The sequence below is a fragment of the Schistocerca piceifrons genome, chromosome 4 (genome assembly GCF_021461385.2).
Source record: "Schistocerca piceifrons isolate TAMUIC-IGC-003096 chromosome 4, iqSchPice1.1, whole genome shotgun sequence".
Classification (NCBI taxonomy): domain Eukaryota; kingdom Metazoa; phylum Arthropoda; class Insecta; order Orthoptera; family Acrididae; genus Schistocerca; species Schistocerca piceifrons.
In genome coordinates, this window is record NC_060141.1 from 223,090,462 (window position 1) to 223,104,773 (window position 14,312).

Genomic DNA, 14,312 nt, shown 5'->3' on the forward strand with positions numbered 1-14,312 from the left:
ACCCAGACTGTACTCATTTTATGTTTGACAATTAGAGCACTGAGTGACTTCCAATGAACTTTGAACAAGATATCAAAACTTTTCTAAACTTTTTCTTGTTTATAAGCTTACATTTAACACACTAACTCATTTGTAAAGTAATCAGAAGTTTGAAGCTGCTCTGTACATTTGAGTGCAATTCCTTAAATAATCAGTGGTTTACAGCTAATTAATAAAATGTAAAGACCTTATGATCCAACTAAAAATGTTTGACTCAAGTATTAGAGTTCTAGAAATAACAAAACAAACACATTATACTAAAATTGTAATGTCAGAATGTTTATATGCGTGTGAAGCTTCAATACAGAACTGCGAGCTAGCTAGACTAGAGATGCTATAAAGACAAATTGTTGAACACAAACAAAAGAGTTGGAAAATGAGAATCAATGCCATGATTCACTGAAATATGTGTAAATCTTTAGATATAAAGGTTTGTTACCCTTTTTGAACCCTTCCACCAAATCTATGAGGTCCGACTAACAAAACAAACGTTCCTGAATTGTTGGAAAAAGACAAAGATAGCATGGATCACAGGACTACGGAAAAAAATTAAAAAACAAATCAAATACTCAGAAGCAACAAACCAAAACTTCTTTAGAACTAGGGTTTCCAATTTGGGTCTTCAGGGTAGGTAAAAAAATCATGGATGAGAGAGAAAGAGAGAGAGGACAACTATTAGCAAAAAAGGAAACAGTGAGGTAAGTAGAGGAAGTATAGTTGTTGTATGTTCCCAGCAGGTTAATACAGTGATGAGAAAAATCTCAAGGACTCTGGAAGAAGATTTTACTGAATCATCTGTGTTTTGTTATCCATCAATAGCTTGAAAGACGAAAGCCTTTTTAGAGCCATATGGAGACTCTGTTACATTAAAGTTCATATTTGTGATCATGCCATGTTACAATATGAGAACGTGTTGAAAAGTAATGCCTCTGAATTTTTTATCCTGCACTCAATATTGGTTTAGGTATTACATGTCATTTATATAGCTCATCAGCTTTCCTGCTTCACTGACACAAATTCAATCCTCTACCACTAGAGGGCTCCACATTGTGTAGCGTAACATGCCAGTGTGCAATGTACCTATCTTGGTGCATGAGGAACAGTATGCTGTAATTGAGAAAACTGAAAGCATTCATTAAAAAAGTATGTCCATATGTGGAGCATCATCTCCTTCAGTGTGACATTGCCAGGGCACACTTGAGCACTGTGATATCTGCAACAATAAGACACATTGGGTTTACTGTTATTGTTCATCCACAATATGGTCCCAACTTGACCTGTCTGATTACCTGTTTCCAAAACTTGGAGAATACCTTCAAGCTCTTCACTTGGATAGTAAGCAAGTGGTGCAAGCAGATGTGAGGTTGAGGCTCCATCAATAAAATCAAACATTCTACAGTGAGAGTATCAAACTGGTCTCTCATTTGGAGAAATGTGTTTATCACCATTGAGAAACAGATACGTAGACACAGAGAATAAGGATGTAGAGTGTTAATAACATTTGTTTTACGTAAAAAGCTTTAAGAGTTTCCACATTAAAAAATCAGAGGCATTACTTTTCAGCAAAACATTGTATATATAATCTGTTCCGGGTCTGACACTTTAATTGAAATTTATTTTATTTTGCAGCTTGCTGTTAATGCAGGTCACACAGAAGGTAATACCACTTATCCTACTATTATTCCTGGAGGTCGTACAAAAGCTAATGTCAGTGATCCAACCATCAAGAACATATCAGCTTTTGCACTGCCTACAATTGATAACAAATTAGATGGAACTTTCAAGATAGCTCGAATAATCAGTGCAGAAACTCAGGTAAAGAAAAAACTCAACTTCAAAATATGATTGTAACATTTGGAAGTGCTGAAGTTAATGTGCTGCAATTTCAGTCTGTCCTTTTTATTGCTATTAATTATCAAGGACATATCTGTATAACCTCTTAAAATAAAATACTCTTGTGTGTTACTGAATGGTACTACTGATCTATCAGGTTATTATTATTGTGATCAACAATAGTAATATCCCTCTTATTCTTTACAGCTAGCTGCATAAAAATATCAGTTCTATTAAGGTTATTGTAATGCATAATCTTGAGTCTGATTTGTGAAAATTTTGCTGCTGCCTTATTAATGAACTGCTGCAAATATATCTCTTGCGCATGCTTGTCAATGATTTTCACTGAAGTGATGAGGTTCGTTTGGAGGAGTTCTTTACTAATATCAATAGGCTATATCTTTTATTTAGAACTAGGCATCTTGCAAGAATCATTCTGTTAAAATGCCTCCTTTTTCCATATTGTTTTTATATAACAGCCTGGTTATCAGTTTTCTTCTCCAAAGTGTGTATTTTCCTTGGGTTTTATTGTACTTCTGAAGGTTTCCCACTTTCTATTGTTGTCACTCCTATTTAATATTTTCAATTCATTTTTATTAAAATATGTACGTCAGTATGATGTTTTGTTGGAAATTGCGACAGTGGAACTATGTTGTGTCAAAACAAAAGTGAATTATTACAAAAAAGTAAAATTAATAGCACTATTTATTTAAATCATGTAGTATCACTATTGGTTCCAAGCTGACAGAGGCATTTCCAGATGTCTGTGAATGTTTAAAATTAGATGTACCGTGTGCTATGCACTTGATGCTTGTTTTTGCCACAACAAGAAAAATTAAACATCACAAGTACAGCAGAAGTTAAATGCAGTTTTAAATATGAATACCCATCTGGATATGAATATGTTGGTGCAGTATCATTAATGTCACTTTTTGTTTTATAATAAATGATGTTACTAACAGCGATTGGCTGGTTAGTTAGTTTCATGTTCCATGAATAAGTTGCATGATAATTCATCGTGGTATGAAATAAGTCATTGTATGTTCACATGCAAGTTATTGTTATTATTAATAATATTATATATATTTTTAAATACACAGATGTGTGTTAACTACTCCTACCTGCCACATTTCACACTTTACAATAACAGAAATTCTTCCATGAAATATAAGGAGTTGGTTGTTGTTTTTACTTTTTTTATAAGGATTAACCTATACAAGTCAACAAACATATTTGCTGAACACCCTTATCTGAGTAATAAGCCAGCATATGGATTCTGTAAAGCTTTTGATTTATTTTTCTGCAACATAATCATAGTTTATGGGTTACAAAGGTTGTGTAAATTCCCAGTGAGATCACATACAATTCAAACTAAAGGAAGGTACACAATCAACTTGTACACCATTACAACAAGACGCTCGAGCTTTCTGTGCTCTCAGTCTGTATCACTTTCTCAAAGGCAATACTTGTAACGCCTCTGTACTGTGGCAAGCCTTGCCTAGCAGTGTAGATGGGTGCTCATAATGCAGATATGTGTCAGATGGATCGTAGATTGGAAGTATGAAGCACAGTAGGCCCATAAAGTTTATGTATTTAAATTTATTTAGCTTTGGAAGCACAATGCCTTTCACTGCATTCTAAAGGTAGTCTCAGGGGTTAACCTGATTAGAAAGTGTTTTTTTTTCCATCTGTGTGATAGGAAACGCTTACAAAACTTGAGCAACCACGTCTTGTTAGTGCTCTGAAACATAAATTTCTCTCCAACAGTGACATTTAGTTTTCTCAGTGATTCTTAAATAATGACACTCATTCAGATAATGCTGACTCAGTTGAGCCTTATCTGCACATGCATGACAGAGCATGTACCATTATATTACAAAAAGCCATGCAAAAAATGTGATTTTTCTGGGAGTCATATGTGGGTTCAGTTGATCACAGAGATAAAAGGTCGAATCTATTAGCCCTTGGCCTAGTGACCATTTCTATACATATCAGAAGAAAGGGCATAATTTAGCTCTCCCATAGCAATGGGTCAAAATTTAAACATTAGACACTTCCTCCAGACCAAGGAAATTGAGGATTTTGGTTGGTTCTTTTGCATTATAATAATCAGTAGTTCTGCGTAGATGCTGACTGGGTCACAATGGTAAAAGTCAACCATCAGGCAAGAAAAGACATTATTGCTCATATGACACCTTTTGGAATTTATCCATCATCAGATATCCAGGAGCAATTGCTGCACGTGGATATGGTTTTTCTGCTTATATGTGAAACAAACATTTGCATAACTTTGTCACGTTTAGATTCTTTTGCATTAGGTGTAGTTTAGGACAGGCCTTAGGCAGCTTATAAAAGCACCATTTGTTCATGGGCAGTTCCTGAGAAATCTCAAAAAACCATAATTTTTGGGTACCAAAATTGGGGCTGGCCAATTCTATTACTTCTGTTCACGGCAAATTGTAGAAATTTTCACCATCTATTCTTATGATGATAATCTCAGGAACTTAGAAACTTTTTTTTATATCATTACCAATATCAGGAAGTTCAAAGTTACCATATTTATGCCCATAAAATATGCCTGTAATATCTGGTCTGAGGAATAAATGTAGTTTTAACCAATGTAACACATGGCAAGAGATGTGGGGTCATTCTGACGTCATTGCAAGGACTCTTAGTTCAGAAAACTATGTTTCTAGTTGGCTTTTTTCAACAATGAGTGGTGCCACATGGCAGTGTAAGCACCTTATAAAAATTTATTCTGTCATATTACATTCTTTGTACTTGCAAATCAAACACCACATTTTTTGGTATACTGTAGGTGTAGCCTAAAAATGTTGTGCACTTTTATGTAAAGTAGTGTGCAGGGAACTTTCATTTGATGGGAGACGATTTTGTGTTAACCTTATATTATGCTTGCCAATGGCCTTGCTGTAGTTGTAACACCAGTTCCTATCAGATCTCTAAAGGTAAGTGCTGTTGGGCTTGACTAGCACTTGGATGGGTGACGGTCTGAGTCTACCCAGTGCCACTGGCAAGGGGGAAGCACTAAGCCTTTGTGAGGTCAATTGAGGAGCTATTTGGTTGAGAAGTAGAGGCTCTGGTCACAACAACTGACAATGTCTGGGAGAATGGTATGCTGACCACATGCCTCTCCAAGTCCACATCCAGTGACCCGTATCATCTGAGGATGGCATGGCAGTCAGTCAGTGTCTGAGAACTGCTCAGAGTTATTTTAGGCTTACTTATTTCTTGTTTATACATGTCAAAGTATTTAAATGTGCAGAAGTATATAAATAAACTGTCAAAACACTACTGACCTATAGAATTCTTTTTATAAAAGCAGCACAACCTGCTGTGGCAGGAGAAAGAAGGGAAGAAGTTGAAAAATGCTTTTACTGGAGAATAAAGAGGTGAATATTCTCCCGTTTAAAGAACTCTGAGAGAAAAAAGGGAACCAGCTGTTACAATCCTGATTCTATCTTTCTCACCAAAAATTGTGGCATGTGTTCATATTCACACTTTTTTTGTGCTTGAAAGAGAGTAGCAGAGATACAGTGGCAGTGGAAGAGAGGGAAGACAGTGCCAGACAGACAGGAAGAGAGAGGAGACAGTGATGGTCAGAGAGAGAAAGTGGCCGTGAAAGAAAAAGAGAGCTATATGAAGGCAATTGCAGTGGGAGCCAAAGAGTGAGGAGACACTGGAAATGAAAAAGATGAGTGGAGACCATACTTAGGTTTGGGAGTGTGTGGACCCATCAAGACCACCAAAATTTAAAATGAAAAAATTTGATCATGCTGCCCCATCCCACATACTCATGCATTAAAGTTGACTGCTCTAGGAATTGAAACCCCCACACCATTCCATCCTCGAGGGCACATGTGGAGAGGAGACAAGGAGACAATGGTTGTTGAAGAGAAGGGCAGCAGACTGTAATTGAGAAAGAAAGAGACAGTGGCAATGGGAGAGAAAAAGAATGGGACAAAGACAATGGCAGTGGGGCAGAGTCATGGAGAAGGAGGCAGTGGTATGGATGAATGAGAAAAATGGTTGAAGACTTTTGACAGTGGAACAGACAGACAAAAGAAAGTGCCAATTGGAGAAAAATCATGTCACTGGGAGAAGGATGTATATAGACAGTGCAGTGAGAGGGAGATACTGAGTATGGTTTCACTAAAAAACTAAAACTAAAAAGAAAACTATGCCCAAACAGTCCATGAAGGCCCATTGGTACCAAAGAGCTGCCATGTTGTCCTCAGACCACAGGTGACACTGGTTTCAGATACGGAGGGGCATGTGGTCAGCACACCGCAACTCCGGCCATATGTCAGGTTATGAAACCAGAGCTGCTACTTCTCAGTCAAGTAGGTCCTCAGTTTACCTAACAAGGGCTGAGTGCACCCCACTGGACTGGATGGTCACCCATCCAAGCACAAGCCCAGCCTGACAGCACTCAATTTTGGTGATCAAACAGGAACTGGTGTTACCACTGTGGCAAGGCCTTTGGTGAAGGTTTCACTACAGAGAGAAACAAGGGGAAAAGGATTGAGAATGTTCTGTGTCAAGAGTATGAATTTGTTTGCATGCTAAATTTTTGGTGAGGAAGGCTGAATGAGGACTGATGCAGCTTATTTCGCACTTATGCCAGAGTCTTTTAAAGAGGAGTATATTTGACTTTTGTGCTCTGACAGATGCATTTTTCAACTGGTGGTTAATGTTTCCATACTTGTATTGTTCACGACCCCCAGACAGAATTTTACTACCAGATGGCTTCTATTTTCCCAACCACAGTTACAACCAAAGGCTTCAATGTACTTCACACCTGGTGGTCATGTTTGGAGGAATCTCAATAAGCAAGAAATTGGTTTTTGGTGATCTCAATGATACTCATACAGTCTCTTAATCCATTTCACCTGATCAATTTGTTTGTGATTTTCCCTAACATTATGATTGAAAATCTTACTCCCTAAAGTGTTGTCAAGTTCAAAGTCCATATCAAAATCCATATTTATTGCTTCCAAATCACAGTGTGCCATTTGAGGGTAACAACAAGAACTGTAGGGCTATGCAGTTATCTCTATTGTCCACTGAGAAAAACTGATGAAATCAGACCTTGTAGTTGCTTCTCCTGCTAAATTTCAGCACCCACCGGATTCCCAACTTGCCTTCCTCATTCTCTCAACGAAAAACACAAACATTCCCAAATCTATACAAACAGAAACTGCATTTAGCTCTGTTGGCCTCTAAGTGTTTTGTCCAAACAAATTGCAAAAATGCAGACATTGCAGTTACCAAAGGAAAATTTCAGATTACTTAAAAAAATCAAAGGCTCTTTTAGACACACTTAGACTTAGCCACAAGCTTTGATGCACACATTGTAGTGCAGCAGTTATCATTGTTAGCTGATGTCGGTTGCTAGTTCAAACCATACCCCCAACAGTTAATTGTTATTTAGTATTTATCATTTTTGGAAGGTTCTTGAAATATATTATGTTTGTATATTCTAAAATACATTTATTGTTTTTCTCTTCTCTCACACATTTATTTTCCCATTGAAATCACTATGCCTGGATGAGATTGCTAGATAGATACTAGTCTCAACACAAGACAGATTTTTCCTTTAAGATCCATGTTTCCCATACTATCTGATTTCTAGAAGTGCTGAAAGAACTGTGAGTTGAGACCAACACAATGATAATGGTATTGTGATTGTTAATCTCCAGCTACCACTTTTTCTTAACTAATTTTCTTCCCCACATTAAGTGATTCTCCTCTTATTATGCATTTTTTGCAGTGTATTCCTTGAGATGCCTCCTGATAGTAGGGTTTGACCTCCCTTGACATAAAAAATATAAGAACTTGACACTTAATAACTCATTTAACCCCCCTTCATCCTATTTCCCAAGTGTAATGTTAGCATTATATAAATTTTATGATTCAATTCTAGATAGTAGCCCGAGTGACAGCAGTGTGCGTGCATGCATGTGTGTGTGTGTTTTTTTGTCATGTTGTTCAATCTAACTTCTTGACACTGTTGTGCTGTTGTCAAGTCCTTGGTATTAGAGATTGGTTTGCAAACATTATCTGTCTTTGGCAAATAATAAGGAGGGGGAGATGGGTTATGATTGCACCCAGTCATGCCTGTCATACATTGCATTCACTTTCCCATTCCCGGTGCCTCCTACTGCCTCAAGGGGAACAAACTCTACTTCATTACTACCCTTTCCATGTACACCCACTGCAAGACATGTGCTCTATATTTCTAGGTTCCACTATTCCAATCCACCCAAGCCTTTCCCAACAGTATCAGCCATTAGTCCTTCTTGAACTTTTTCAACTCAGTAGGGACAATCATACAGTTGATAGAACTTGGCTTTCTTTTCTAAGAGAGCAGACCAGTGATAGTTTTGGACTAGAACCAAATCACCTTCCTTAATCATAGGGCTCTTGGCTATGCAATCATGGTGACCTTCCTGCGAGCTTCATTCCTCCTCATTCTTGTTAGAGCATTTGACAATTTTGTTTGTAGTTCCTCTTATGGAGAAGGAGGTAATTGCACTGTGGCTCTGAGGGGCATAATTACTGGCCCCCCAAACATAAGTTCAGCTTGGGAACAGCTTTTAGCATTGTGAATTAAACTGTTAATGATCTCTTTGAACTGCAGGAAATACGGAACCTATTTGGTATTTCGAGCTGAACAGTGAATCCTTGCCAGGTTCCCAATTTTGTGAAAACCCATTAAGCTGCGTTCATGGCTGCATGGTAAATGCTTGTCTGGTGAATACAGGGCCCACAAGAAAGACAGGTCACAGTGTGTACATCATGAAGGCCGGCCTGAGCTCACTCGCTTGCTTAACTAAGCAGACAAAATGCACTTCTAAACCTGTTAAATCACAACTGGGTGTGTATGTGTCAATGAAAATTGCATCTTCTACTGGAATCTGGTATTGTGAAGTCTTATTGACTACTGGTCATACGACAAAATTTAAGATCAATTCTCGACATAAATGGTATAGCAGCTTGTTTGTAGCATTTAATCTCTGCTGCATAACAGTCCTCATTTCATACAAGATGTGTTGTCTTATGCAACTGTTAATCATCTTGACATGATTTTAATTTTATTGTACCCCAATGCAGCCATAACGAATAATTAGTAGGCCTAAGCACTTTCTATCACCATAATACTGGATTCCAGAAGAAGATGCAATTCTCGTTTGTTCATACACATCCAGTTATGAGCTAACAGGTGTAGAAATGCAGTTTTTCTGCTGAGTAGAGCGAGGAAGTTTTTCTGCTGAGTAGAGCAAGCTAGTGAGCAAGCTCGGCCTACCTTCGTGATGTACGCACCGCGGCCTGTCTTTCACATAGGCCTCCGGTGAATGGTGATTCCTCACTGCTGCATTGTAGTGATCAAGGCCCAAGATATGAACTGTGGTCAATTGTCCAACAAGATCACTTTGGGGTTACCAAACTTATTAGCGTAATGCCACAAACACCTCATAACAACAGTAGCAGACGTGATTCTCATGGAATAGAACATAATATACAGGGTGTATCAAATAGAATCATCTGGTTTCAAAAAAGCATAACTATTATGTTACGTGAGATATGTGTGTGAACAATGTACTGTTGGAAAGAGCAGACTATCAAGTTTTACATGGTTCCTGATAGGTAGCAGCAGTGTGTGCCCACTTCAGGTCTAGTAAAAATGGTGTCGGGACAACAGAAAGTGTTTTGTGTTCTACATTTTGCACAGTTCAGAATGACTTTCGTACTGGGTATGGTGCGGATCCTCCTATAGCACAGAACATTAGATAATGGCATGAACAGTTCCAAGAAACAGGTTATTTGTGTAACGGCAAATCGCTGGGCCATCCTCACGTGCCTGACAGACTTCGAATGCATCCACCATAGTTTCACAGGGAGGCTGCAGAAACCAGTTTGCCACGCAGCTCAACATGCCCCCGATGTCCATCTAGCATGTGTTGTGTTGATGTTTACACATGAAACTATACAAAATTCAGCTACTGCAAACTTTTCATGAAGGTGACAAGCAACAATCAACAGCATGTGGAGTTCTGTAATTTTGTTCTTGGCGAGATGGAGGATGATGGTTTTCTTCCACACTTAAGTGTTTAGTGACAAGGCAACATTCCATTTAAATGGAAAGGTGAACCATCGTAATGTGAGAATACGGAGTATGGAACAACCACATGAAGCTGTACAACATGAGAGGGACTCTCCAAAATTTAATGTGTTTTGTGCAGTTTCACAGGAAAAGGTGTATGGTCCATATTTTTTTTATACAGGCATGCAAAATTGGATGATTCTTTTTGATACACCCTGTACTTTGTAAATTAATCTAGGATGGCAAAAAGAAACTGAGTTCCACCTCTGCCTGTAGGGAGACTTCCCACTACATATCTACTGACAATAGTTCTCACATTGCAGATACAAAAACATGCTGCATTAATCTCATAATTCTTTCTCTTGCTGGCTTAGCCCTCTGGCACAGAAGACACTTAGTTAATTGTTTGACAGTAACTGATTCCATCTTCTTGGAGGGCACATCCTGTTTCAGCATAGCGAGACACTTTGCCACCTGTCTAAATAACAGGTGGGTCCACTCCATGAGCTTGGCCTGTCTTGCATTTCCACAAATGAGGTGACCTGATGCTTCAAGGTCAGATGGCTCCCTTCCCTAATCCTTTTCTCAAGCTTTTACTCAGGCAACCAGGGGATGGGGGACACTCTCACTTGGCAGGGCCATCTGTTTCCTGCAGGACTGCGAGGCTGTACCAGGTAATCCACCTAAGCTGCCAGCAGCTGGGTAAGCCACACTGCTGGGGAGCACCCCTTCAGTGGTTCACAGAATTGCAGAGTATGTCTGCTCTTGTTCACTCAAATGCTGACTTTTTCATGCTCACAATCAATTATGACATTGATGCAACTCAGTCAATAAGCACCCAGGATTACAGGTACTGACAGTCATGCCACAACCAGAGCAAGCTGGTGTGATGTATATCCTTTGCAGTGACAATTACAATAAAATCTGCTTGTTTTACCAGCTTGGATTGTGCACCAGTGGCGCCCTTTGTACTTCCCACTGTCCCACCCATAAGTCCTCCAAAGGATTCAGTGAGGAGTTCACCACCCTTTCTGAATAACTACACAAAGCCAGCAGGAGTAATGCAACTGTGCTTGTCAGTTTTCTGTCACAACTCTCATAATAGAAGCAAAAGCTGTCAGTTGTATGTAATTATTGTTCTGAGATGCCATACAGCACCAATTGTCCTTGCATTTCCTTCCTTTCGAATTAAAATGCTGCACTGACAGAACACTGCTGTCATCCCGATTATTCAGATGGGAGTTTTTGCCTTGTCCTTGACCTGTCTGACCATTGTCTTGTCTGGACCTATTGGCTCTAGAAGTTCGATTCAGTAGTTGTGCATTGCTGTGACCCATTCCTGAGATAGGTACAGAGCAATAGTTTCTCTCCTCTTGAAAGTTGTTTAGTGCTGACAGTATTTCCAAAGACTGTTGTATACTGACAATTAATAATTGTTACCTCACCCATTCTGGTATCCTATTATATCTTAATGGAATCATTTCCTTGGGATCTATGGGTGGCTCTAGCTCCGCTATACAGCCAAATCTTCACAGAGAAAAAACTCCTGCAGACTCCTGCCACTACGTCTGAAATGCGGCTCCATCATCAGACATCATATAACTCTCTCCTGATGTGCACAGTTCTAGTAGTGAGCCAGGGACTCACGGCTCAGCTGCACAAGGTCTGCACCATATCATCCAGCTATTTCCACCACAGGCATGCCTTGGATATGAGGTGTTGTCCAAATGGTTCAGTAATTGCTGTTGACTGATTTTACCAGACTTGTGCCAATCTTGGAATCTTTTGGAAAGGTGCATGGGATGAACTTTCGAATTCATTCCGCTAAAACACTCCCAGTTAGGGGAAATGTAAGGAATTGTCTGTTGTACAAACAGGTGAGTGTAGCTTCCAAGCAAGTGGGGTAATTCTTTTTTCATCTAATTCAAAGTGCTTGTTCAAACCAGAACAGTTGTGGCTCTCTTGGTAGAAGTTTTAGATATAATATTATTTCATTGGTCTGTCTCTGTAGCCATTCCTATGGGTGCAGCCACTGGTGCTCACCAAAGTCCCTTCATCAGCTGACTAAAGGGCAGCAACAAAATCTAATCCTTCTGACAGCCTGCCATTCTCTGTGATGTGCATACTCAGAGCAGCCACTCATAATGTTCCCCTCCCCTGCACTTTTGGAGACAACAGCTGTCCCATCCCAGACCCAGAAATTTGCTGGATAGGCACTGCACTGGCAATCTTATCACCTATTTTAGATTCTAACTGAAATACCATGTATTACGTGGCAACCTTGTCCATAATCTTTGTTTAAAATTCTCCCAATTTTTCCTCTGCTGTCTCAAACCAGAATTCCAGGGTACTGAACATTTTTCTGTGAACATAAATGACTGTACTGGACTCTCCTACCCATCTACCCAGCACTTCAAGCTTAATTTTTTCACTCTTCAATTTCACAAGTGACATTTACTACTTGCTCATCAACCCCTTTAAACCTAACACCTATGAACAGGGCTTTTCCTCCTTCTTATTCCATGGTACCTTATTTTCAACTCAGACCTGGTCTAGCACATCACCATGCTTCTGCAGAGCAACAGCCTGCACATCAGCAATTGCAGCTAAAACCTGCTTTTTAACTCTGAACTTAGTTTCTCACGTTGTGCACACAAATCCGCACTGAAAAAGATGCACAATTCTGCACTTCGTACATGTAACTCCTGTAATTGTGCTCACAGTTCCAGTGCATTGAGTTGTAATTACTGCCAGCAACTGGTCCAACATAGCCTCCATCACATCTGCAACAACAGCTCATCAAAAAAAGCGTCACTTGCCAGGTTGTGATTTGCAACTGCAACCTGCGGTGTTGATGGAGGCATGGCGGTCTCCTTGATGTCGGCATGCTGAGGGCAGTGATGTCAGTGTCAGTGTCACTGGTGGCACTGTGGGCCACAACCGCATTGGTCGGCACTGCCACACTAGTGGTGGCTTAGTTGCAGCAGTGTCAGTCATAGCTGTGGCCAGCAGTTCTCATTCCCGGGGCAAGGAGCCAGGGTGGTCTGCCAGCTCATCCACCTTGGTTGCTGAGCATTGTCTATTAGCAAGGGAAACCCCATACAAAGGCTGGGTTCTGCTGCTTCTGGGGGAAGGTGCTGTGCATGACCTAGCAGATAGTGTCGGAAGTTCCATGCGGCTTTTTGCAGATGATGCTGTAGTATACAGAGAAGTTGCAGCATTAGAAAATTGTAACGAAATGCAGGAAGATCTGCAGCGGATAGGCACTTGGTGCAGGGAGTGGCAACTGACCCTTAACATAGACAAATGTAATGTATTGCGAATATGTAGAAAGAAGGATCCTTTATTGTATGATTATATGATAGTGGAACAAACACTGATAGCAGTTGCTTCTGTAAAGTATCTGGGAGTGTGCGTGCGGAACGATTTGAAGTGGAATGATAATATAAAATTAATTGTTGGTAAGGCGGGTACCAGGTTGAGATTCATTGGGAGAGTCCTTAGAAAATGTAGTACATCAACAAAGGAGGTAGCTTACAAAACACTCGTTCGACCTGTACTTGAGTATTGCTCATCAGTGTGGGATCCGTACCAGATCAGGTTGACGGAGGAGATAGAGGAGATCCAAAGAAGAGTGGCACATTTTGTCACAGGGTTATTTGGTAAGTGTGATAGCGTTACGGAGATGTTTAGCAAACTCAAGTGGCAGACTCTGCAAGAGAGGCGCTCTGTATCGCGGTGTAGCTTGCTGTCCAGGTTTCGAGAGGGTGCGTTTTTGGATGAGGTATCAAATATATTGTTTCCCCCTACTTATGCCTCCCGAGGAGATCATGAATGTAAAATTAGAGAGATTAGAGCGCGCACGGAGGCTTTCCGGCAGTCATTCTTCCCGCGAACCATACGCGACTGGAACAGAAAAGGGAGGTAATGACAGTGGCACGTAAAGTGCCCTCCACCATACACCGTTGGGTGGCTTGTGGAGTATAAATGTAGATGTAGATGTAGATTTCACAAGTCATCCTGCCTTTGTTCTTCTCTGTCTGCCAAACCACCTGTTCTGTACTGCAAGCATTCCTTCATGGTCAAATTGCTGCTGCTTGCAAGAAGAAAAGAATAATAAGACCCACTCTCTCTCTGAATTTAAAAATAAACCAGGTCGCCACCTACAGAATAAGGGTAGCAGAAAACAAGTCACATTACTGTCACTGTTACTCGGCAAAGAGCAGCTAACAACAGCAGTGACTGAAACTTGCGACCAGGCTGGGAAACCTAGTTGGTCCTGTCACAGTCATCATGTCTGTAGCCTGCAGATGTT

At 40.0% G+C, this 14,312-nt stretch overlaps 1 protein-coding gene across 1 annotated transcript in view; it reads left to right on the forward strand.

The window, feature by feature from the left end:
* LOC124796463 overlaps positions 1-14,312 on the forward strand; it is a 279,228-nt gene that overhangs the window by 199,538 nt on the left and 65,378 nt on the right. Inside the window, exon 5 of the mRNA XM_047260686.1 lies at positions 1,669-1,854. Within this exon, the coding sequence (XP_047116642.1) occupies positions 1,669-1,854 (186 nt within the window). The remainder of the gene's footprint in view (positions 1-1,668; positions 1,855-14,312) is intronic.